Below are 26,396 nucleotides of genomic sequence, written 5' to 3' on the forward strand. Positions count from 1 at the left end.
GAATGGGGATAATGATAATAGTCTAAAAGGGCTATCTTCAAACATTATGCAAATGTGAGCCAAAAATACATTTGTATAGATCTATAGCTCTATAAATACCCACCCTTGTACCTATATATAAGGTACGGGGTACAGAGGTCACCAACTCCAGATTTGGGGGAGTCTTGGGGCTACTTCAGCCTCAGCTATGATTAGTCCCAGCTCCCTGCCACAGTCCATGAGGCCCATGTGGTTCAACAGACTCCCAAGTCCAAAGGCATCCTATCAATTGTATGTGTTCAGATTTGGCCTCCTCAATCCTTTTGATGGCATTCTTGAAACTGTGAGCTCAGGAAAAGCAGGAAGCCCGTCCTCTCACTAATATTAGCTAAGACCTTTGGAGAGGTTGACCTTTTTCCCATCACTCAAAAATGATAGATTGGGGGAAGTTCCATTTTTAAAGGTCAAGCCATTTGAAGTGGAGATGGTCCAGTGAAGAGTACAGGCCTTTTTGGGTGACATTTGTGATTTCATTCCTGTAGGAAATTCCCAGGTGGTGGGGGATGGGAATGTGGAAACTTCTGTCACACCTTAGGCAAACTACTGATAAGATCACAGATGGTAAAGCTTGAAGGACATCAGAGTTCATTTATCAGATGAGGAAGCCAAGGTCCCAAGGTGTAAAGCCAGCGTTCCAAGTACAGGGCAGAACTTGGAACCTGGGAGCACACTGACCTGTCCATGGTCTCACAGTTGCTATGTCTTAGAAACAGGACTGAAACCCAGGCCTTTCCAACTACAAGCCTTCCCCTCTAGTCTCCACCTTAAGCTACCTCAAGCATCCCTTGGGTCAATTCAAATCAATTGAACTATTACTGACCACATGTGCCCTCCAAGACATGGTGCTAGGTGCTAGAGGGTAAAGATGTCAACAAGCTTGGACTGTCAGTTGGCTAATGAGGGATGGGAGCACTCACACAGACAATGCCACTAGAATGTACTCTTGAAAACAAAAAAGACAGGAACTGCTTTTCACCATTTTTTGTTGGAGCTAGTAAATAAAATAGGTATTGAAGGAAAAAATTTCAATAATAGAGATCTAGATGGAGACATCTGTGCTCAAGTGACAGCACAGAGCACAGGCTGACAAGAACATAAGGGGAAGGGGCCTTGGCGTGCATCCAGCCCCAACTCGGCTATTAGTGAAAGAGGGGCCTCTTCAAAGCAAACCTCTCCTTTCAGAACCCCCCCCCCCCCATCTCAGGGAGCTGGCTCTCATCTACTCTTCTCTTGTGAATCTTTATTCATCTCTCAGCTCCCTTGTTACCAGTGACCAACAAAGCAACCACAGCTCTGTACTCTTCTTGTCTTGTTCCATTCCTTTGCTGTAGAATGTCTCAGATCAGAGATCTACCATCAATTAAAAAATAAATTCTCCACTCTTCTAAAACTGCTCTTAATGGTCACTAGGGACCTTCTGACAACAGCTAAAGAGACCTTTTTGAACAAGATCCTGGTTGCCCTCATGGCTCTTCCATGATTGGCTTTCATGATCCTGAGCTCATTTAGTTCTCTCCTTTCTCTTCAAATGCTCTTTGTTTCATTTGTTGAATCATTTCTTGAGATTAATCCTTAGCGCCCCGCCCCCCAACTCTCACTCCCTCAAAGAAGCCTTGGTCCCTCATTATTTTATCTATTATGTCTATGTTGTTGACTCTTTAATGATTTTTAGCAATCATTTTTTTAAGTTTTTTTTACTTAAGGCAATGGGGTTAAGTGGCTTGCCCAAGGTCACACAGCTAGGCAATTATTGTCTGAGGCCAGATTTGAACTCAGATACTCCTGTCTCCAGGGCCGGTGTTATATCCAGCCACCTTAGCTACCCCCAAAACAATCCTTATTAATAAAAGATAAAGACAGAGATGGAATCCTTCTCAGGTGACAACAAGCTGGGAGGGGAGATAGCATCAGGACGACAGAGTCAGGATCCAAGAAATCTCTTGACAGTTTAGCACTGGAGTTGTACTGAACAGAGTAAAATTGAAGTAACTGAAGTAAAATTGAAGAGGCTTCAATGAGACTTTTGGACTGGAGTCCAAAATCTAGTTTCCCAGGGAAGGACAGGAAAGGCTTGGGTGCCTCAAAAACTTGTCTCAAAGTGACCTGGGGATTTTTGTGAGCTGGAAGCTCAATATGTTTGAACCTTGAGCTACTGGTGGTATTGGTGGAAACCCAGCCCACAAGACTAGGGATGCAGTGGTCCCTGTGGATTGGATGACCACACTTGGCCGTTGTGCTTTTGGGAGTCCAAGGATAAGCTGGAGCATGTCTAGAGGAGGGGGACCAAGATGGTCAGGGCGTTTATCTAGGGATTCTAAGTTGACAAAGAGACTTAGGCAATTGAAAAAGCTAGAACTAGGGCTATTGGGTAGAAATGGCAAAGAGTTAAGTTTAGGCTTAATATTAGGAAAACTCCCTAACAATCAGTCATCCTGTAGTGGAATGGGAGGCAGGAGTGACCCTTATCAGGCATTTGGGGGAAAAAAATCTTTCGCAGGTGTAGGTGGGGGCTTCTGACTTCTGAAGTCTCTTCCAATGTTAAGATTCAGTAATATCCAAAGAGCAATCCTCAACATCTAAGAAACAAAAACAAAACCTCCTATACTCTGGTTGGGGAATACTAGGGAGGGAGTACTGGACAGTTCTAGTCAATCTGGTTGGGTTCAAGTCCCAGCTTTGCCATTTATCATTTGGACGCCCCTGGACAAGGCACTTCATCTCTGGACTTCAGTTTCTTCATCTGTAGGATCAGGGGGTCCAGCTAGATGGTTTCTGAGGTTCCCTTCAGTTCTAAATCTTGGATCCCAGGATTTCAAATGCCCTAGAGAACATTTCCACTTGGAAGCCAAGTTCATTTAAAACCCCACATGCTTAAAATGGAATTCACCTTTTTCCTGTCCAAACCTGGCCTCTTTCCCAACTCCCTCTTTGTCTTAACTGTTGGCCTTGCCTCAGAATCATGAAGTCATCTTGGACATTTCTTCCTCTTTTGCTCTTCATATCCTCTGCCCACCCTCTCCTCTAGAGGAAGCCATTTAATAAATGTTGGTTGATTGATTGATTGATGGAACTAGCTCCAGATCTCCTGCTTTCCTTGTACTTCTCATTTTCATCATGAAGTCCAGGCTCCCAATCCTTTATGTCTATGTTTTCTAGCTAGTATTAGGTGGTAATGAGAGATAAACAGCAAACAGACTAGGGAAGTAGTGGTCCTTGTTTCCCTGTCCTTTTAACCTAACCTACAGAAAACACTGTGTTTCTCCTGCTTAAGAATCTACAGTGGCTCCCAAATATTTACTTTTGTTATTCCAGGATTTTCCTCTTTTTGACCAAGCCTAACTAACTGCATTTCCTCTAGCTCCCCAACAATCACCTTCCATATTAACCAGGATGATATCATTGCCATAGCATGGTCACTGGCAGTCCTAAAGCTTTGGAGGTGGAAGAGAACTCTGGAGATATTTTAAACTGTGCCTCAGTCGGACTCCCCTCTATTACAATAAATGCCTTTGTTTGAAGAGTTGTAGTGAAGGGGACAGACCTCAAGGAAAGCTCGCTCCATTCCTGGGCCTGTCAGGAATCCTAGATTGTCTCCCAGGGCAAAGGAACACAAATCTCAAGGTGGCTAACATCCAGCCGATTGTTCACTGAAATCCCAACATCTTTTTCAGAAAGTCATCTGAGTCCTGCCTCCCCAGTCCTGTCCTTGTGAAGCTGATTCTTTGACCATAAGGCTGAGAGATCTTGATCGATCCCAGTTAAATTTCACCTTAGAATCAGCCTAGTATTGTAGCTTTCCTCCTGACCCATAAGAGGCACCCAGTAAATGATAGCTGGCTGACTCCCTGCCGAGATCTTTTCCCATCTAACAGAAGATTCTAGCTTGTCATAGAACGAGTCAGCTGTCTAGGCCAGATCTGTGCCCTCTGCAAACTGGTAGCAGGCTCTCATCTCGGCTTCCAGGCAAGTCCCTGATAATGAGATTGAAGCAAACTGCTAAGATCTAGGGATACAAAAAAGACAAAAGACAATCCCTGCACTCCCTCAGTGGACAGTCCAGCATCCTGTCCAGCCCCTGTCCCTGCCCTGGGTGGCACACGAACCCACCTCCACATTTACTAGACTTGCAACCACAGCTCCCTCTTCTCAGGTGTGGAGCTGGCTGGCTTTGTTCCAGGACCAGGGGATCATTAGATAAGTTAGAGCTCTCCTGGGCCATTTCCCTCATTTTGCAGAGAAGGAAACAAAATGCCAAAGTGGGGAAATCATTGGCCTGAGGTCCCAGAGGGAGGAAGAGCCAGAGGTTGCCAGCCCGAACCTAGATGTAATCCAGGACTGTCTGAAGGAATTTTAATTACTCAAATGCAGGCTTAATAGGAAAGATTAAAAAAGTTCCAATGCACAACTCTCTCTCTCTCTCTCTCTCTCTCTCTCTCTCTCTCTCTCCCTCCCTCTCCACACATACACACACACACACACACACACACACACACACACACACACACACACACAAACACACCCAGCTGTGTGGGAAATGAAAGCTTTGATTACGTCAATTTCTGATAAACTCCCTCTGATTATTAAATGAGGGGCCTTTTGGAGAAGCCTATAATTTAATCTGAAAAGTTCATGTAAAATGAAGTCATGGTCTCAGAGAAACCTGGGGTTGCACCCATAGGCCTATGTCTCAGGAAGCTTTTCTCATTAAGGATTAATGAGTAATGCCAGTAATATAACCTGGTTAGTCCCTTAGGGGGCAGAACATCTTGGGTTGGCAACCAAGGGTCGCAGGGTCTGAGGGCTGGACAAAAATGATCTGACCCAACTTGGTTTAGGAAAGGTATACAATCACTTAATACAGTTTTTTTGTTTTATTTATTTATTTGACTAGGCAATGGGGTTAAGTGACTTGCCCAAGGTCACACAGCTAGGTAATAATTAAGTATCTGAAGCTGGATTTGAACTTGGGATCTCCTGACTCCAGGGATGGTGCTCTATCCACTGCATTCTAATTTAATACATTTTGAAATTACCCCTAAAATGTTTATTTAAGGGATCAGAACATATTCTGTCCAATTCTCAGCTGAAAGCTAGGAAACCAGGGGTTGGCTGATAGACCTGAAGTAAGAAAGACTCGGGTTCAAATTCTGTCTCAAACACTTACTAGCTATACAAGCAAGGCCAACTCAGTTTAACTTTTCTAAGCCTTAGATGTCTCATCCATAGAGTATAATAATAACTCCTTTAGTCCTAGTCTCACAGGGTGATTGAGGGGGACAAATGGGAGAATATTGTTAACGAGCTTGAAGAATCTTAAAAACACTCACTGAATGTTGTCTTTTGTCATCATTATTGCAGTTGTAAGGGAAAATGGGTTCATTGCCTGATCTTGTTTGAGATTTTATTTGATTCATTCCCTGTCCACCTCCCCTTCCTCATGAGTCTCTGAAAGACAGTCCAATTCACTGGCCTTTAGCTGAGCCACAGACAGTCTTCTCTGCTTTGAGCTGGGGATCCTGGTACTGGAAGAAGAGCCTTAGAGGCTTCCTACCACCAGGTCCAGAATGTGCTGGAGCTCAGACTCTGGTGGGTGCAGCCTTGGAAAGCTCAGGGTCTGGTCCTCTCCTCACTATGTTACAGAGGAAGATACCAGGGCTACTTCTTCCAGATGGATGCTCAACCTCCAGAGAGCAATGTCTTTCAGGGAAATTCAGACCAGCCATCTGGGCTGACTTTCTTTGTTGGATTATTCAAAGTTGTTGATTCTCCCGGGTCTAAAAGGAGGCTTTCCAAGAAGGTTGCCTCGGATGACGGAGCTGCTCTCAAGTGAATGGATCTCCAAAGGTTTCACCAAATAGACTTGTTAACCTCTCTCCCAGACTGCTAGGACCCCACCTTCTAGAGCTCTTTTCCAATCTTCCCAGTTGGTAACTGTGCCTTCCCTAGTGAGCTTACCTTCCATTGCCCCATCTGTGTTGTGACTCTACACACTTATTTGCACATTAGACTGGGAGCTCCATGAGGACAAGAGCCATTTTTTTGTCTTTCTCTGTACCCTGGAGCTCAGCAGGATGCCTAACAAATGGCAAATGCTTAATAAGAGCTTGCCAACTAACTGGTCTTTGTTGCCTTCTCTCCCACGTGGTGCTCCATCTCCCGACTTCAGCTCTCCTCTCTTCTGTCTCTTGGAATTCTCAGTGGCTTCAGGACTCCATTTAAGCCCCACATGCTACAGGAAGGTCTCTATTGCCCCTTTGGTTTTTCCCTGGACTCCTCCGTCTTAGGCGCCTTTCCCAGCTGGTCAACTTGGATCTGTTCTAATGGGCAACAGATATACATGTTGTTTCTCTCATTACAGTAAGATCCTTGGGAGGAAGGACTTGCTTCATTTCTGGCCTCTGTGTTCTCCTTAGTGAGTATAATGTCTGGCTTAATAAATGACAAATGATGGCAAACCTCTTCACTCCAGATGTTTTTAGAAATAATCCAGCTAATAGCATTACCATAAAATCAAAGAATTTGGGGGTGAGGCCAGAGGTCTTGGGTAAATATCAACCCCCTCTGGGGGCAGGGACCAGAATTCCTTTTGACTGTGAATCAGCCTTTAGGGTCTGACATGTAGTAGGCAATCAATAAACATTTAATGGATTGGGGGGTGAAACCCATGAAATTGGGAATATGTTTTCTCAGTGTTGATCACTAACATGAAACCATTAACTCAGAATTCCTGAAAACTCCACTTCTTGGCCTTCTACTTTTGGTTCCTGAAATAAAGGGATAATGGCACTGTCCTCTTTCCCTTTGGCAGAAGCCAATGACCTGTGAATTTTGTAAAAGCTAGGGCTATTTTGGGGAGGGGGATTTCCACTCTTCTTGGATCTGTTCCTTGGACAATAATGATTCACCCTTTATGCCACAGCCCACTTGCCTCTAGATTGGGAAGGCGGGTGAACACTGACTAATAATTCCTTTCCCACTATGGTAAACTACCATCCTCCTCAAATTTTTCTGTAATAGCGAGCATTCTGTTCCTATCCCATGGACCAAAGGCCAGTGATTTTCAGGGGAGTCCTTGGATTAAGGGCTTTGTTGAAAATTGCTAGCCAAATGCAAAAAGGACCGACTACTCTGAGCTGCACTAAGCCAAGGAGACTAGATTGTCATAAGAAAAGGGAAGGAAAGCCTTGGTGGAAGGCAGAAAAATCACATAAAAATGGACTATAAAGGGAATGAGGAGTAATTATCAGGAAAGCAAGAAGAGGGATGGGAAAAGGATGAAAAGAAAACAGATGGAAATGACAAGGAACACGACTACAAAACTAAGAGTCAGATTAAGAGCAAATCCATCCTTTAAGAGGGTGGAAAAGCAAAAAAGAAGAATGATTGGTGTGAGGGAAAGTGGAGAAAGATACGAGAGCATCATTCATAAGCAAGAGACTCCAAGAAAAGGAAAAGGCAGAACCAGGGCCTGGGGCTGCAGCGTGATGCCTTCTGGAGGCAACACCTTTCTCTCCACCCCTGAGACCACCAGCTTGAACCAAGTGAGACTGCTTGCCTCCTAATTCTCATCTCCATCCCTTTACTCTTCCTCTTATACAGCCTCCTCTGCCTCTGCCCAGAGCTACACCCTTCATTATTTCTGCCTCCTGGAAGCCCTAGTGCCCTTCGAGGCTCTTCCGAGTGGCCAGGGGTTCATTATACCTTTTCTTTATGTTCCCCAACCCCTCCAAACTATTACATTATAGCTCTTTTGTTTGTTTAATTACAAACCTAACAAAATCAAATAAAAGGTGAATTTCCATGCTCAGGAGAACAGAACATGTTGATCTTGGCTTGTGTATACAGCACATTTCATTTCTCCTCAGGCAAATGTAAGTCCCTTGAGGGCAGGGCCTTTGACTTTTTGCATCCTAGGGCCCAACACAGAGCAGAAACTAAACATTTGTTGAGTTCAATTCAACTGCCTTGAGTTGTCCTTAAAGCTCTAGAAGGAGGCGATGAGAACAGGAAGCTGGCTGAGAGAGGCTGTGGACTGGACCAAGGCCTTGCTGAGCTGGACTCCAACCCCAAGCTCCTCAGACTCCATATCTAGGACCCTGGCCAGCAATGCCCCAGGTCAACAGTGGTAAGTGTGTGATGGGTTCAAGGGCAGCAACAGCCTCTGGACTTTTATCAACAGGACAATTTGTGCTGAATCTAGTCAGTCTTAAATGAAGCCAAAGGAAACTCCTATAAGTGAACTGCTCTTGGGCTGTTTCAGAGACCCCCTGAAAAGCTCTTTCCAGATAAATGTCCACGTTCATCACTCCACTGCCCTTTGGGCTGACTCCTGAGCCTTGTTTCCTCTCTGTAAATGCAGGGGTTGAACTGGATGACCCCCAAAGTACATTTCAGCTTTGGGTCCATGACCCAAGGTTTCCTAGACTTGCCTTTTGTCTGGCAAGGTCATCAGTCCAGTGAAGGCTGTTCCTGGGTCTCTAATCTCTGGAAGAATTGGCTCCAGCATCCAGTCCTGAGGCTTTGCTAATGAGTAGAAGGCGCTTCTAAAGGGGAGGAGGGCTTCTCACCCTGTTATCAGAGCACAAGTGTAGCCATCTATATCAAGTATTACCAAGGCTGGGCCTGCCTCTGCCCCATCTCCTCATCTCTCCTTAGAGCTAATAATTGAACTCAGAATAGGTCTAGAAGAGATTGTGGAGCCAGCTTCATCTCCTTGACAGCCTGGTCAGGGTCTGAGGTGACTTTTCCTTCCTCCATTCAGTTTCTGTCTTCTTCTATCCTCTGCCCTCCTTCCTTTGTTCCCTCGCAGCTTCCCCATTTCTATGAATGACAGAGCCTTCAAAATCCGGTGGCCAGAGGCTGGTGGGTGGGCTCACAGAATCTTCTTTGTCTGCTGGGTGTAGCTCTGTTAGTGGGCCCTTCCTCTTAGCCTTCTCAATCCTCAGCATTACCAAGAATAGATTAAGGACCTAACTACCCGTGGTCCCAGCTCGTCCTGAGGCTCTCCATCTGCCAGGCACATTGCTCCACGCTGAGATTATCCCTTCTCTGAACTAAGCCTAAGCCTTACAGTGGTCAGGGTGAGCAGGTATCAGAAAGTAGGGCTGCAGGGCCCCCAGAGATGGCACAGAAAAGAACACCCTCTTGCCAAGCAGGAGGGAAAATGGAAGTGACTCAACAAGAAATAGGCATTTCACTCTACAAGTCACAGGGTTGACCGGCCTCATCTCAAGTTCAGAACTTCAGATTTGTTGTTCAATATGTCTTGGAAAACAAGAGAAGAAAACCTTCCCTCAGCACAGACATGCAGGCCCTCAGCTGATCACAGATATTCAGGGTTGGGAAGGATCTGTGCGGGCAGGCAGGCCCCACCTTCCTTGAGCAGGAATCCTCCCATCAGAGGACACATGGTCCACTTGGAGACCTAAAGCAGCAAGCCCTGGCTCCTCTCTCCTTCAACCCTAAGTCTGTCCTTGGCAGCTTTGTCTCCACTAGTAAGCCTAGATCTGCCCTCGGTGGCCACGCAGGTGATCCACTCATTAGAGGTAGAATTATGGACTTGGTGTCAGAAGCTCGGGGTCCAAAATGTGCCTTGACACTCTTGGCCTTGCCTTTCAATTCCCTGGGCCTGTTTTCCCATCTCTAAAATGAAGGCATTAGAATATGATCTCAAAGGTCTCTCCTCACTTTATGATCTCATCATCTCTCCTAGCATCTCTATGAAACTGAGATATCCACGGCCCTTATCTCCCAGCCACAGATGAAAGAATGTCTGTCCTATGCCTTGCAAGCCTCAGAGTCCTACTGAAATGCTAGATATCAATATTAATGACAGTAAGAACAAGCACAAAATGGCGCCAGCCTAATAAGAGGCCCACACTCTTCCATTGGTCAGGAGTGACTGAAGATGCCAAGTTGTCTCTGATTCTCCCTACAATTACGAAGGTCAGGGTTTGTTTTGAATCAGGTTTATTCTGACTGCTAGAATTGAATGGAATCTATAGGGTAGCAGGGTCCAAACAGATTATGACGCATTGGTTCTACTGATGAAAAACAAGATGTGCTCATCCTAAGATCTGCAGGGCTGGCTAAGAGTCTTTTTAATTTTTTTTAGTTTTTTGCAAGGCAATGGGGTTAAGTGACTTGCCCAAGGTCACACAGCTAGGTAATAAGTGTCTGAATCCGAATTTGAACTCAGGTCCTCCTGACTCCAGGGCCAGTGCTCTGTCCACTATACCACCTAGCTGCCCCCAACTGACTGATTGTCTTACTGGCCTCAATATCCCCCAGTCACTTGAGGAGTGATCAGGACCAGGACAAGAATGGTCATCCCTCTCTCTCTGTTATCATTGGATATTTGGAGCCCCTCAACCACCCCAAATGGCATTCATTACCAACTGATGAACAGTGTGGTATATTTCCATGCTATGGGAGTCAGCAGAGTATACAATGGTATGGGGCCTAACAAACCTGCCATCCACCAGGTGAACCATTTCCCCCGCCACCTACCAAAGGACTCGCTTGATCCCAACCACAGAGAATGGAGAAATCATCAGAGAATTCTATTAAGAAGCACCCAGAGATGACCTCCAATGAGAGACCTCCAGCTCAAGGTTTTCCTCACAAATACCTTTAAAAAAATTGATGGGTCATTCTTGTTTTCAGTGAAAGATTTTAAAATGCACAACTGGTTATATTTTTCTGCTTTTGAGGGCTTTGACATTCAAACTCTATCCATAGAACAGGAAGACTGTACTTGGGTCAAGCCACTTGCATCTAATAGCTGACACTACCTCCTTTGAGAAGCTCCCCAAGATAGAGAGGTTCGGCTTCCTGTGAGTTCTCTGCATATGTGTGTTTGGAAGGAGAAGAGGGAGAAGAAAGCAGTTGTGGGGTTTACCTTGCCCTTGTCAAAGTAGTGAATGATTTCTTGGTATAGCTGGTCTTTGAGCTGACCTTGGGTGGTTGCTTGGTAGCCATCCCTCTGAGTAAGATGGGCTGCGCATGCCTCCTCCGACCACTGAAACAAGATAAAAAAGGTTCAGGGATAAAAAAAAAAAATCAGGTATGGGATGGCAAGAACCTCCTGCCATTGTTACCAATTCAATGTGTCCTTTAAAAACTAGACCCAAAGGGAACAGGAGATCCAGACATTTGCAGGCATGGCTCATGGTTCAGATGTGATTTATCTGATGGAGGTTTTTATTGTGGGGGTGGGAGGGGTAAAAATAGGATGAAGTTAATGGGAGTAAAGATAGTTAAAAAGAAAGCAAGGGGGCAGCTAGGTGGTGTAGTGGATAAAGCACCGGCCTTGGAGTCAGGAGTACCTGGGTTCAAATCCGATCTCAGACACTTAATAATTACCTAGCTGTGTGGCCTTGGGCAAACCACTTAACCCCATTTGCCTTGCAAAAACCTAAAAAAAAAAGCAAGGAAAGAAGGAAGGCAAGGAATGAAGTTAAGGAGGGAGGGAGGTGAGGACCAAACTGAGCTCTGTGTAGGTCCATCAGTGAAAAAATGGGATGAATAATTCATAACAAAGGCCTTTGGGGAGAACTGAAATTATCAGTAAGCATGGGAAGGGGACAAACAGAAAGGCTAGGTATGAATCCAAGAGATAGTATTTGGAACTAGTTCCAACTTTGTCTCAACCCACCAACTGACCCACCAGCCTGTCAGCCTCACTTGTATTGAGTGATCCCTTGGCTCATTCCAATCATCTTCAGACAAATCTCTGTCTAATTCTGCCTCCACCCTATTGTCCTTCTGGAACTGACCTGTTGATCCCTGGGGTAAAAGTCTACATTGATTCAAAGTAGATGGTGTCTTACTATATCCAAGCCAGTGATTCTCTCATCCAATGTGTTCTCTAAGGAAATCTGAAAGTCCTGTTTACATACATATGTAAACAAGATTTTATACGCACCTTTACATAAATCAATGATAAGAATGTTACAAAGTCAAACAGTAGATAGTGATCCCAGAAGCACCCATGAGAGGTCTCCCAAAGACACAACAACTTACAGATGGCTTGTGGGTCTGGCCATTTAACCATTCTTGGGGTTCTGCAGCCCAATTCCCCAAAGACATTTCTGTTCCCAAGGCAATAAGAATGTATTGATAATTTTGAATGTACCAGGCACTCTGGTAGGCCTTGGAGGATCAAGATAAGATGTAAACCAGTGAATCCCCTCCAAGACTGCACTGCACGTTCTAAAGACAGAGAAAACACGGAGACCACCAGGTGAATACAAGATCCAGAGAATGGATAGAAAATGATCTGAGGGAACTGATCTGAGGAAAGGAGGAAAAGGTTCTGTGGGAACACAGTGAGAGGGAGAAAGGCTTGGGGATAGGGTGGGATCTAGTATTTGGAAGGGAGTTAGGAGGCAGAGGGGAGTATGAAGAGCCCTCCTGGAGGGCTGGAGCCAACACAGGGAATGTTGCTGTTAAGGAAACATAAGTGAACCAAAGGAGCCTAGAGTATTCCCAGGAGAGCAAGGTAGGAAGGGCTGTAAAGGACAAACATGTGATCCCAGAGTGAAGCTTTCTGAGGGAGAAGAAAGTGTGACATGGTTAGACCTAGATTTTAGAAAAATTGCCTTGGCAGGTGAGTGAAGGATACAATGGAGGAGAGGGAATTGAGGCAGGGAGAGCAGTGAGATTAGGCAAGAAGAGAGCCAGAACTAGGATTGTGAAGTGGGTGCAGACAGAAGGGAACTGATGAATGGCCTTGGGCAAGTTGCTTGTTTTTTTTCAAAATGGAGTGGGTTTGTATGAAGTGACCCACTAAGATGCATTCTGGATTTAAAAACTATCCAATAGAATGCAAGCTCCTTGAAGGCAGGTGCTTTGGGCTGTCTCTGTATCCCCAGTACCTAGATAGGAGAGGTCTGATAACTGCTTATTGAATTCATTCATTCATCCACAATTGTATGAACTCAATGATGTCTAAGGTCTCCTCTTTCAATCTTACAAGAAATAGTCAATGAAGGAGAAACACAAGGTCACAGTAGACACCAGACCAAGTTCCCTTGGTAAAACAAACAGGAGAATGAACCTTAAGAGGGAGGTGGGTATCCTGGTTGGTCAAAAGGAGAAGGTGAGGGTTAAAATCAACACAAAAGAAAACTACTTAAACGTGTCTCCTCCTGCTCTGCTTTATTGAATTTCAGGTTGAAAAGAGTTTAAAAAGGAAAGTAATGGTCACTGACTGCAGAATTGGACAGGGTTTGTGCTGCTCCTCAGGTCAGAAGAGGTTCAAAATCCCGACCTCCCCAGCAGGGACTTTCACCTACAAACTAAATCCCATTGGAATGGCCTTGGAAGGAAAGGTGGCCCTCCCCTTAATACAAGGCCACAGGTCTCTTCTGCTGAAATGATTCTTTCTGGGGTGGATGCCACAGACAGGACTAAGACACTAGTGCAGTGACAAATATGGGAATGCAGACGATGAGGAAGATCATTACAAACACAAGCTCCATTTCTAAAGGGCGATTCTCCTAACCTCCCAGAGGGTCATCAGGCTGAATCACATCTTTTTAAATGGAGAGCTGCCATCTATGTCACATAAATGAGGGTCCAGGGGATCCTTGAATAAGAGCCCCCCAACCTGCTCAGCAAAGGGTTGTCCAGCCTCAGCCTGATGTCCACTAGGAAGGGGGTGCTTTACAAGGCAAGCCCTCCAGTTTGAATGTTATACAAAACTCTAGGGAGCAATGAATTTTCCAGCCAGGTGGTAATCACAACTAACTTTATCATCTCCATTTCTCAGGGAGGGAAGTATCGGAGCTCAGGATACTGAGAGACACTTCAGAGATCAACGCCCCCAACCCCATCACTTTGTAAGGGAGGGAACTATGACTCAGAAAGGGGGGCAACCCAATGTCATACAAGTGTTATTTTCTCATGTCCCCCAGGCTGTATGTCTGACCATCTGAAGGAGCAAATGAGAGCCATAGGGGCTAAAAAAGAAATGCTTGAAATAAGTGATATCTTGAGTTGAAAAGATCCTGGGGGGGGGCAAGGCTGACTGCTCCATACCCACACCTGAGAATGTATCCAGGTCAAAGTTGACTCTGAAGGTAAGAGGGGAGACTTTTGTTTCTTGTATTCCACATAAAATTACCTCATCAGGAAAGGTGACTATTTTCAGATTGTGTCTATCATCGACAAGAATGGCCTAATCACATCAGAGGAATTTTTTTCATAACAGAATAAAAATCATGCTCTGAAGACAGTTGATTAAGCATTATAAATCCACATCAGAAGCCATATGCTAGGCATAGTTATGACAAATTACAAAGCCTAATGGTGTAAGAGACTTGAGGCCATCTAGCTGGGAAATTCAAGGCCCTTGGACCAGGATGCCTTGGCTGAATCTAGCAGGGACCTTGACCAGGTCAGCAATGATAAACTAGGGAGCTCTTCACTGGAGGTGAATACCTCAGCCCCAAACACACACACAGACACAGACACACACACACACACACACACACACACACACACACACACACACACACACACAAACACACTTACTCACTCACTCATAGACAGTTTCTCCAAGTAGGCTGTCAATTCCATTTTAATTTCCCTGGTGTAACAGAGAGATTTTCATGTTCACCAAAATAGCTTGTTACTGAAATTCAAATGGGGGAGATGGGGAAGGCCACCTGCATTCCCAGGGTGGCTGCTGATGTCAGAGGCAACTCCTGAAATCTTTATCTTCATAAATTATACTCCTCTGTGGGACTCTGCATTTCCATGTCATTATCGTGGGAAGAAGAGTGGGTAGAAACTTGATTTCAATAGAACTCTCTCTAGATTTGCATTTTTATGTGGTTGGCTCCTCCATCTTTGCAGGGCACCTCCAGATGTGGTCCAAGAGAGGGTCCCCAGCTTTAATGCCAGACTGCTGGGATGGGAATCCGATTTTCTCATTAATTACTTGGTTGACCTTCTTCGAGCTTTCTTGCACCTCAGTCTGCTCATGAAGGGGCTGGATCAGAGATCCCTTAAGTCAGAAATCTTGGATATTGATGATGATGATGATGATGATGATGGTGATGATGACTAAGACAACAACAGTCAATCATTAGTTGCTATGTAGGAAAACTTTCTATCTTTGTATGTCTGTCTGTCTCTCTCACACACATACACACACACACACACACACACACACACAGACACACAAACACACAGTGTCTATTCAGTACCTAAAGTAGATTCTGTTGTACTCTCAGCTCACATGTAAGATAACCCATTGGGACATTTTCCCCTGAGATGGCTGGCAGGGAGCCAACTTCTCTTGATATGGCTATTTATTTATTTATTTATTTTAGGTTTTTGCAAGGCAACTGGGGTTAAGTGACTTGCCCAAGGCCACACAGCTAAGTAATTATTAAATGTCTGAGACCGGATTTGAATCCAGGTATTTCTGACTCCAAGGCTGGTGCTTTATCCACTACGCCACCTAGCCACCCCTTATTTATTTCCTTTCTAAACAATTTCCCTTCCCATCTTCATCATGAGACTGTATGCTCTGAGAGGTAATGGGCTGTCATGGGGAGAGTGGCTGCCAGGGCAGCCATCATAGGTACCATTCCACGTCGTGGCTCACTTGGTCACTCATGCTGTGGTGCTCAAGAGCCATAAGTGGCACAAGTCCAATTTGGGCATCAGGCACCAGGGTGCTGATGAGTTGGCAAAGAGGGCACTTGGTGCTTTTTTAAAGAGTGACATTAAATTTGCCTCAAGTTATCTGTGGACCATATGGGAAAGACTTGTTATAGTTCTTTGTATCCTCACAGGGAAAAGAGAAAGGAATATGGGAAATCGCTTCTCAGCCATTAAGAAAACAGATATCCATATTGGAAACAATGCCATGCTAACAGAGAGGTCTTGATTTAGTCTTTAAGTACTCAATACAGAGAGTCAGGCAGTCGCTAGGTATTTATTAAGGTCCCATGAGCCAGGCACTGAGCCAAACCCTGGAGAGTTAAATATAAGAAGTCAAGGCAGGCTTCAAGTCAATTTTAGCTCAAGCCCAAGGAAGAGTCAATGACTGAGCATGTAATTATAGGAAAGTCTTCAAAGGAGAGCCCCAAGGATCTGTGCTTAGCCTTTCAAAGAATCAGTGACTTCCAGAAAAGATAACATGCTTGTCAAGTCAGTGGGGACACAAAGGTGGGAGTGTATAGTCTACACAAAGATGGCAGGATCCCATGATAGCTCAGTAGCTTAGAGCACTGGGCTGAATCCAATAAGATGAAATTGAATAATAACAAACATAAGACTTATTGTTGTCTTCAAAAATATAAATTTCCCAAGTAGAAGATGTAGGGAGAGAAGTGGGGAAGAGTGGTGAGGTAGCAATGCACCTGAAAAATGACATGGCAGTATTAGTGGTCCACAAGTTCAATATATATTGATAATGACACAAGTCAAAAAAGTGTGAATGCAAGGAGACACATTCATATTCCCTGGCTTGAGAGATGAGCTTTCCTCTGGACCCTGTTTGAATTATGGAAAATAGTTCAATTCCTAGAAAATCCATTTTAGAAAATACACCAGCATAGAGGAGGATGGTCTAGGGGATGACAACCCATTTGGTCTAAAGTCAGTTTTCTTTATATACCAGATATGAAGAAATTGGGTATCACTTAGCCTGGATAAAAGAAGATGTGGACAGCCAAATGATAGTTGCCTTCAAATAGCTGAAGGGCTCAGGTGTGGAAAAGGGCAAAGGTTTGTTCTGATTGACTCCAGACAACAGAAGTAGGAATAACAAGTGGAGACATGGAGAGGCAGCCCCATGCTTCATCTAAAGAAATATATCTTAACACTGAGTTGTTCAGTGGGAGGCTTCCTCCTTCTTGGAAGTCTCTCAGCAAATGCTGGATGTTCATACAGATGACCCCACTCATGTGTAGATGGGACAAGATGGCCTCTGTGGTTCCTTCAAATAAGATCCTGCGGTTCCACTTGGTTTGGAGATCTTTCTGCTGTTCATTAAACTAACAAGGTGCCAAGTTTTCTGGTTCTCCGATGGCACAACTTGCATTTTCTTTGTTTTGGATTTCTTATGGAAGTCAGGAAGATCAGAATTTTCCATTTTCTTCTTACTTCTCAAGCCTCTACAGTAAACCTTTGGACTGACATTGAATTATTTATTTTGGTTTTTTGTACTGCTTGCTTTGATTCTTTGTATCACATTAACCTTTTGACTTTTACGTTCTGTTGCTGATTAAGGGTGTTTAGAATTTCTAATACGCCTTGGTGTTTAGAATTTCTTTTTCACATACTTCTTTTTGATATCTTTAATTGGGTAAAATTACTTTCAATTTATGTACTGTAGGACCAGTAAACTTGTAATGCCTTCCCCAGACCTCCAAGGACACTCTCCAGTGACTTCTGCCACAAAGGTTGTGTGATCCTCGTCCTTTAGGGTGATCTTTGGAAGTCCCTTTTTTTCCTTCCATCGTTCTTGGGTTTTTTTTTTTTTAGGGTTTTTTGCAAACGGGGTTAAGTGGCTTGCCCAAGGCCACACAACTAGGTAATTATTAAGTGTCTGAGACCGGATTTGAACCCAGGTACTCCTGACTCCAGGGCCGGTGCTTTATCCACTGTGCCACCTAGCCACCCCCTCTTGTTCTTGTTGCATCAACGACTGCTCTATATAGTTTCTAGGGGCTGTGTATGGGATCTGATAGGTTATCAACCTTTCTACTCAATGCTGTGCGTGAATGACTGTGTCTATTCGTGGTGGCAAGAGGAGACATTTGCGTTCATGGAATTACTGTGGGATAGTAGGATTCAGGCCCTCCCATTCAAAAGGGGTTTCTCAGAATTCCAGCCCAAGTGTGCCCATCTCCATTACAAAATCATTTGCTATTGATATCTTATTTTTCTCTTTTTATTATGGAATTAGAAATTATCTCAGGGGAAAGATGCTCCCCTTGAAACACGTCAGCTCATCCTCGATGAGTAAGCATTGTCACTGAAAGAAAGCATCTTGGGTAGACAAGAAGATGGAGATGATTTATATTTATCCTATTCCAGTATGAATTTGACATCCTCAGTTCAGTATTTATATTCTGAAAGATTTTATTTGTTTATTTGTTTGTTGGTGGTGGTTTGGAGATGATGCATTTGTGATGAAGATATCTATTTAAAATTTTTTCTAAAGTTTCTTACAAGTTCATGTTATATAATGGCAATTGTGGTAAACAGTTTGGCTGGTGATAATGAATGGGGACTGGCATGGTTTACTGTCCTCTCTAGGTTAATTTGAAGCCAAATTTGGCATTTGTCAGTCCATGGAAGATAGAGAGCTTCTGATATAGGCAGGATTCTGGTCACCAGGCACTAAACCTTTACAGCTTGAAGTGACGTGTTGCAACATCTCTGTTTCTTTTCATTTCTTTTCATAATCAAAGTAGATCATTAAGAATAAATCTTCTATAATTTTGAGTGCCAATGACTTAGTTCCTAATTTCCATCATAAATGTTCCACCTACACAATCAAATCAGCATGGCACCACCATTTGTCCAATGTTTCTTTGCTGTAAGTGGTGGGCTGTTAGATTCAAGCCTCCCAATTCAAAAAGGGCTATTTGAAATCATGTCGAAGCTCATCCATGTCCTTTGCAAAATCACTTAAGTTGCTGCTTATGTGCTGTGCTTTGCTATTAGACATAATTTCTGGAGTTTGCATACAGTGATCTCAGGGCCTTTAATTTCCACTTTTTATACTTTACTTCTTCCTTGATATCTTCTTTTATTTCTTGTAATCCAGGCTCCAGGACAATGCCATTTTTTTATGACTGTCCTGGTCTGAGCTGCTGAGATTGGTTGTTATGGTAAGACTCAGAGCTGAGGGAGGAAAGCCTTGTATATAATGGATGAGAGTTGCTGTTGTTTTTATTATTGTCCCTGGGTTTATTATTTCTTAGATTCTATTGAGAGGAACTTTGGAAATACCCATGAGGATCATGGATCCAAGAGTCAATTAACCAATAAGCATTGATTAGGTCCTTCCTAGGTCCCAGACACTGAAATAGGCACAAAAAGGTAAAAATTAAAACAAAATTGCATTCAGATGGTGAATAACTAACCTCAGTTGTTCGGATTGATGTTTGAAATTAAGTTTCTCATAAAACATGTATTTGTGAATTGGTCAAAACAAGCCTTTCTAAATATTTTTTATATGTCAGAGATTGTCTTAAGCACTGAGGATACAAAGAAAGGGAAACTGTTCCCATTCTAAAGGAATTTATAGTCTGATAGGAGAGAGGTAAATGTGTGAGGGGAAGGGGGACAGATAAAGGCCTCCAGGCCAATGTTGGAGCTGAACTATCTTGAAAGAAGCCAGAAAAAGAAAAGGGCATGAGGAAGAGTATTCCCAAAGTGAAGGAACAAAGAAGAGTTGTACTGGAAGGATATGAAGCACCCCAGAGTGGAAGGCTGATGAGCAAAAGTTGATAAATATTTAATGACCTGGGGACTGTACTAAATGTTGGAGATACAAATGCAAAGAAAAAGAAAATAGTGCCTGCCCTCAAAGAGCTTATCATCTAATGGGGGGGAGGGAAGATAGGGGTGTGATGGAGATACCCAAAGAAGCCCAAAAGCACAGTAGCTGGTGGGAAATGGGAAGATTGTTCCAACCCTCTCTATAAACAGAGGCCCTGAAGGCCATGGCCATGTCCTCCAAGCAGAAGATCTAGTAAAGGGGCAGAGGGGCAGAAGTCTAGGCTCCATCTTGTTAGGGTAATGAGATTTTCCAATGCCAAGGTTCCTGGGGAAGGAAGACATGATGGAGAGGTCAGAAAATGAAGATTGTAGAACCTGCATAAGAAAGACCAGAAGAGTAGGAGGGAGCCAAGGCATGGCCTTATATTTGATGCTAGAGGTAAAGGGGAGATGTTGGTGTACACTAAGGGGGAAGGGAAGAGAAGAAGGGGTCAGGGAGGGGTTGGTGTAGGCAATGGGGTTTGGTATGACCACACCCGCACTTTAAGAAAATCACTTTGCTAAGTGAGAAAGACCTGGAGCAGGAGTCCCAACCTGCCATAGTCCAGCTAAGAGGCGACAGGGGTGTTGTGAAGGCAGATATGATAAAGGAAGTCAAGGGACTTATCCGAGGTCACCCAGGTGATCACATGGGTTCTGACTCCAGAGCCCATTTCCATGCACCAAGAAGATGCCATCTGGAGGAAGTCCCCAACATATGATACATGCAGAGTGCGGCCTGTGATGTCCCACCGTCTGTGAGCTCCATAAGGACTGGAATGAGGGGGCTGCACATTGACAGCTGTGTCGGCAGGATGCTCAGCCAGATCCATCTGCACTTGTGCTACTGGACTAAGAGGTGGAGGAAACCCAGCACATTTTTACAAACCGGAGCTTTTGGGGCCATTATGTAAAAATAAAAATTGCAAATCTCCTTTTAATGAATTTGGCCACTACTAGGCAGAGAGTCCTGGGACAGGGCTTGAACCTAAGTTCTGCCACTTACTCCCTCCCAGGTGATCCTGAGCAATTCACTTTCCCTCTGGACCTCAGTTTCCTTCTTTGTAAAAGGAGGGGCTGTGAGGACCCTTTCAGTGCTAATCTGGCAACCCTATGAATCAATGCCCATCAGGAACGTCCGAGGTGAAGAAGGAAAGCTGCCCAATAATGACACAGCCTCCCGCCACCCAACAGTGACACTGCTAGCTACCTTGAGAAGCTTGGCATGCAGCAGCAGGGTGTAGGCTGCCTCGGTGAAGTTGTCACATTCCTTGTGTAGGTCACACAGCTTGTACAAGTACCTGTGAAGACAAGAGAGCATCAGAGTCTTGAAATGCCAATAAATAACTGGTGGAGGGGCCCCAGTGTGTTCCAGGCAATGCACCTGTCTCTCTCTGGCAGAGTTCTCATGCCCTAGGGCCAAGAAAACTCTTAGTAACAGAAGGGGCAGAGAACAGCCAGCACCAGTGGAGGCAAGACTCTCTCCTGACCTCTCCCAAATTCTTTCACCACTCACTTGTGGTGACCCTGGCTGCTATCAGGTTGGGGGCTGGCTTTTTTTGGGGGGGGGGGGTGATGGGGTCAAGCCAAGAAAATGAATGAAACGAAGACATGAAGGTAAAATGTTCTCCAGAGACCTCGTTGAGAAATGATCAGCTTCTCATTCATTCCCACCTTTTCCAGACAATTTCCTCATGTAATTGAATCTGGCTGACACAATACAAGTTCCATTTTCAAGTGATTTCTTAATTTTCTGTTGACTCCAAAGTTGAAAATCAATGAAAATGAAAAATCTTCAGTGGCAACACTGCCAGGTTCTCCCACTAGTACTGGGCCCGGTGGAAAGGCTGCAGCAGAGGAGGGGGAGCCTTAATGAGGGAGCAACCTACATTTCTGCAGAAAAAGACTCATTTAGCTCTCCTTCAGAAGCTCGTGATTGATTTAATTCATATGGAAAACACATCTCCTGAAGAAGGGACTTTTACTGCATGTAAAGAAATATGGAATATGAAAAGAGAACAATACAATGTTTCCAAGAAAACCGAAGTTTGGCCGACTGTTTATGATGTTTTCTTAAAGCACACTTGAAAAGGATCACTGCTCTGAAGAACTATGTATAGGCAAAGTATAAAGAGGCCTGGACTTCGGATCAGCCAGATCTGGATTTAGATCTCACCTTTGACACACACTAGCTTAATCTGTGTAAGTCACATAACCTTCCCTTGGGTGGGTTTTCTTATGTGCCACAGAGAAATAATCATCATCCACAGAGGGTTGTTATGGGGTTCAGAAGATCATAGAATGATCTGGTCAGAACTTGGCCAAGGAGTCAACCTACTTCCTTTACTGATGAGAAAAAGAAGGCAAAGAGTGGTGAGAGTTGGTGCTGAGGATCTCACAGCTGATCAAGTGATCCTCCTATGAGGGGATTTGAAGTCACGTCTTCCTGATGCCACACTCAGGGTCCTTTCCATGGCTCCATGTTGACTCTACAAGGTGCTAACACATTTCTATAGAGTTGTGCTTTGCCCACGAGACAGCACTACACAGGTTCCTCCAACTATTTTTGTTTGCCTGGCCTTCCCATCATTGGTGCCGGTGCCTACCAGACACCACTCATGGCTCTTACTCTTCGCCCCCAAGCTGGCAACGATACATAGGGCCAGGAGACTCCGTTCAAATGTACTCCTCTCCTACACAGCCTGGAAGGGGGATTGCCTTCCTATGTGTGTCGGGCCTAACAGGGACAGGTGTGTGGGGATGTCGGAAAACTTCCAGGAACCAAGCCTCAGGTTTAATGCCCTACTGCAAACAGACACTTCTAAAGCAATGGGTTTGGCGTAGCAGCCATACACCGGCTCTGCAGCAATTGTAACAAAGGCACAGGCACAGCTGGTGCTTACAAACCTTATGTACATTTCTTCTCTTTCGATTTCTTTGTAGAAATTCTAGAAAGGAAAGTGGAAAACAAAACATCATTTTAGTAAGGGTGACTTCCCTGCAGGTCATATGCATAAGTGATAGCAATAATCCCAGACCACAAAAAAGAATCCATGACAAGTCTTGTCTTCGGGTGGGACTCTCAGTTGATTAGAACTTAAACCAGCAGACCTCTGGGGCAGACCTCTGCCTGGGCTTAGGAATCTTGACATTTCTTCTACTTTATACTCCAAAGTGAAAAGGGAGGGGGGTTGGGTCAAACCAAAACTTATAGGCTTTAAGGTAAAAAAGCCAAGGATACTCCCTGGGCCCAACCTCAAGTTCAACTTAGTTGAAATGAAACAATTCCTGTCCTATAAAGAGCCCCCACCCTACTAAACAGATAGAACCTATCCATGGCCAAGGAATATAAAGAAATTCCATTGGGAAGGCCAACAGGAAGGTAACTCTGAGGGCATCCCTGAAGGGCGTCCTCCTTCATCCAGTCTTTGCTCAATGGTCTTCAGGGAGGCTAAGTCCACTAGACCTTGAAGCTCTTTGGGTCATGGCTAACTTGGGGTGAAGAAAAAACTTCTCTTGCCTCTGAGCTTCCCAGGCTTCCTTCGAGACTCACCTTGAACCTTACTTTCTGAATAAAAACTTTCTCAGTCTTTCAACAACTAACACTTTACCTTCCCATTTTACCTTCCTTTGTATCAACAGAATTAACACCACTTTGTCCACATATGAAATGCTTAATTATTAATTAATTGATTGATATCATGGGTATGACACATAGAATGACAACAGCCACTATCTTGATGCAATCCTCTGACCTGGCTGCCTTCCTAATGGGCACCACGACCCTGAAGAGACCATGTTGTTGTTTGGAAAATGACCCAGCTTTTATATAGGCAGATTCCATCATTTAAACACCTGGTTGCTTGCTCAATACCTTGTAATATTGTAGGATTTGGAACTAAAGGGAACTTATTCCATCCTCTCATTTTAGGGCTGAAGAAGCTAAGGCCCAGGGCCCTCAGCCATAGGTTTGGAGGTGGGACCACACAAGGCCTCGGGATGCACTGTGGGCCTCCAGGTCCTCAAGTGGGTAATGGGAAGGCTCCACTCTGCCTGGCCTCCCAGGGCTGCAATGGAAACCTCCCTGAAGGCCAGCTCTGGCTACTGTTGGGGCTTCTGGTACACACCCTGGAGTAACAATCAAAGAACAATCTGGGCTCCTCTAGTACCGGTGGAATGTGCCGGTCACATTGTTCATTAGAAAGAGAAAGGGCCATCCAGTGCCCAGTCCTTAGGCCTTGCCTCTCTGCAGAATAAAGGTGAATCTCCTGACAAGAGGAGCCATGATGCCCAACACGTGCGACACTGGAGCACTCCCTTCTAACACCCATGTAAAGCCAAGGAAAAAAGAAGCTTCCTTCCCTACAGGTGATCACCAAACCACTCAAACATAGAGAAAGCGTTTCAAAAACAGAAGGAACCTTCACTCTTGGTCAGCCTTTACCCTCTCTCTTTGGCTCCTATTTGTATTCCCTGCACTTGTCACTGTGCCTGTACTCAGTAAGCACTTAATAAATGCTCCATGACTTTGCTGCTTGCCTTCTCTTGGGCACTGTCCATTTTCACTTTAATCAACTTCAGTAAAGGGGAAGAGTGGTGGCCAAAGGCCAGCCTGGGCATCAGGAGGACTTGGACTCAGGTCATGTCTCAGATGCACCCTGGCTAGATGACCCTGGATGGGTCACCTTACCTTTCAGTGAGGACAATGGAGCTCTTTCTGCCTGTCATTTGCAGAAATGTTACTGCTTTTCTCAGTTTCCTTATCTGTGAAATGTGGATGGCAACTGTACCTACCTCCCAGAGTGAGTCATAGGTGAAAAGTGGTTGTCACAGCCTCTGACCAGTCATTGGGTCCACATAAATGTTGGTTACTATCATTGTTATTATCGCTTGACAGGAATTTATGAAATGCTTCCCTGTACCTGTTTGTGCCCGACCGATGGTCAACCACTCTGAGCTTGTGTTGGTCTGGTCAGCCATAGCTGGACACACTCTAACTCGTCTCTAACATAGCGACATCTTTGGTAACAAAGGACGAGAACAACCAGCCAACCGTGTACCAGATACTCTGAGAGGGGACAGGCATACGGTAGGTGTTTAATAAACATCTGCTAAACTAAAGTGAATGGGGGGTCTGCATTCCAGTCTAATTTGATGGGTTTCATGGCCTTTCATTCTTTGAGTCTCAGTTTTCTTCTCCATGAGAGGGAGGACTTGATGAGAATCCCCTCCAGCTCTTCTGGCCCATTTCTGACATTGGCCAGGATAAGCAGCAACCCAGCACTGCCCCAGGCAGGACAAATGCTTCAGTCATTGTTTGGCTGAGGAGTACCCTGGGAAGGGGGAAGAGAACAGCTCCCTTTTTGGTGGGTGACTCTCCAGCAGTTCCCTCTAAAAGCCATGAGGGGTGGAGAGAAGAAGAAAGGTCTCTATGCCTCACCCAGGGTTGCACAGGGTGTCTTGGGACCAGGGAGGACTTGAGGCTTCCTCCTCTGACTCCCAGATGAAGACTAATCTAAGACTCAGACAAACACTTGTCCAGGGGAATGGGAGCCTGGGCATCTCATGCCACCCACCCAGGGGAAGGATGTTGCCCATGGCTGGCTCAGGGAGGTCTTAAGACCCCTGAGAATAAACCACTCTCTCCTTCTTGGATCAAAAATCAACAACTCAAGATTGCTGACATGGCAAGGGGAGGCCAAAGGGTTGAGTCAGTGATGAGCAGCCTATGAAGAAATAACACCCCAAGGCTGCCCAACTGAAGGGCCTTTGAGGAGATGGCACCACCATGGAAAAGCCAGGGAAACCCCTCAGACCTACCAGCACATTGACGGTGCAGCTCATGCGGTTCTCCTTGTTTTCATCATGCATGATGGTTCGATAATCCAAGAGTCTCTCCATCAGTCGCACAACAAGTTTGACAAAAGTTTCTCCTGATTTGGCGAGATATTTGTGTTTCCTGCAGTGTTCCAGAAGGCTGAAAAATAATTATACAGACTTTGGTAATCACACTCAGGAAAGGAAGCTCTGGCGAGGTGTAATTTTAAATATTTTACATTATTAACACATTTTAATTATTTCTGGGTGACAAAGTTCATTGTCGCCTAATTACCGTCTCCCCGTCTCTCCTCTGATATAAATCCCGTTGTTAATCAACACTTACATTTTATCAAATAACACTTTGTACTGCTCGTCTCCTCGGCCGCCTTCCACTTCATGATCCAGCTTGGTGATGATCTCATTCTCAAACTATAATTAAACAGAGGGACTGTAAATAATTCGTATGGCAAGGAGTGCGCTTGGGGCCCGGGGCTGGAAGCTTCTTGAATGCCACTATCTTGGATCAGTGTGAAGATTGGTACCTAGTAATGATAATAACTGTAACAGCAATTCCACACGGACCTCAGGCTCACAAATGACAGTCTCTGGCTTGGGCCTCGGGTCAGCCTCTTGGCCTTGGATTCCTCCCAAGCTGTGTGACCCTGGGCCAATTACTTCATGCTTGGATGTGTATACTTAGATCTGTCACCCCATTCAAAAAAAGACAGACAGGGACTCAGTGAGGGAAAGTGATATGTCCAGGGTCATGCAGCTTGGGTCAGGAGCAGGCTTTGACCTGTCTAGACAAGGCCCGCAGTCTGAGGACAAAAATTTAAGGGAGTTCCTTGGAGCAAACAAGAATGATTCATCCTTCACAGAGTAACCACACTTGAATCTCCTCTTAATTAGCCGCATTGTTAGAAATAATTCTCTCCAGTGAAAGCATGGGCTGCCCAGGGTCAGAACAAGCAGTCTCGGCTGCAGGGACAAGTAAGGGAAAGGGGAACAAAGGAGAGACCTTGGGG

At 44.7% G+C, this 26,396-nt stretch overlaps 1 protein-coding gene across 3 annotated transcripts in view; it reads right to left on the bottom strand.

The window, feature by feature from the left end:
- DOCK1 (dedicator of cytokinesis 1) overlaps nt 1–26,396 on the bottom strand; it is a 519,930-nt gene that overhangs the window by 47,392 nt on the left and 446,142 nt on the right. For 2 of the 3 annotated variants that reach the window (XM_074232174.1, XM_074232173.1), the window contains exons 34-38: nt 25,715–25,800; nt 25,372–25,528; nt 22,459–22,499; nt 20,762–20,852; nt 10,940–11,059 (exon numbers count right to left, since the gene is read on the bottom strand). In XM_074232174.1, the coding sequence (XP_074088275.1) occupies nt 10,940–11,059; nt 20,762–20,852; nt 22,459–22,499; nt 25,372–25,528; nt 25,715–25,800 (495 nt within the window). Of the gene's footprint in view, nt 1–10,939; nt 11,060–12,197; nt 15,112–20,761; nt 20,853–22,458; nt 22,500–25,371; nt 25,529–25,714; nt 25,801–26,396 lie in introns of those variants that run through there. The other variant, XM_074232175.1, reaches the window with a different exon arrangement.

The sequence above is a fragment of the Macrotis lagotis genome, chromosome 4, assembly GCF_037893015.1.
Source record: "Macrotis lagotis isolate mMagLag1 chromosome 4, bilby.v1.9.chrom.fasta, whole genome shotgun sequence".
NCBI lineage: Eukaryota > Metazoa > Chordata > Mammalia > Peramelemorphia > Peramelidae > Macrotis > Macrotis lagotis.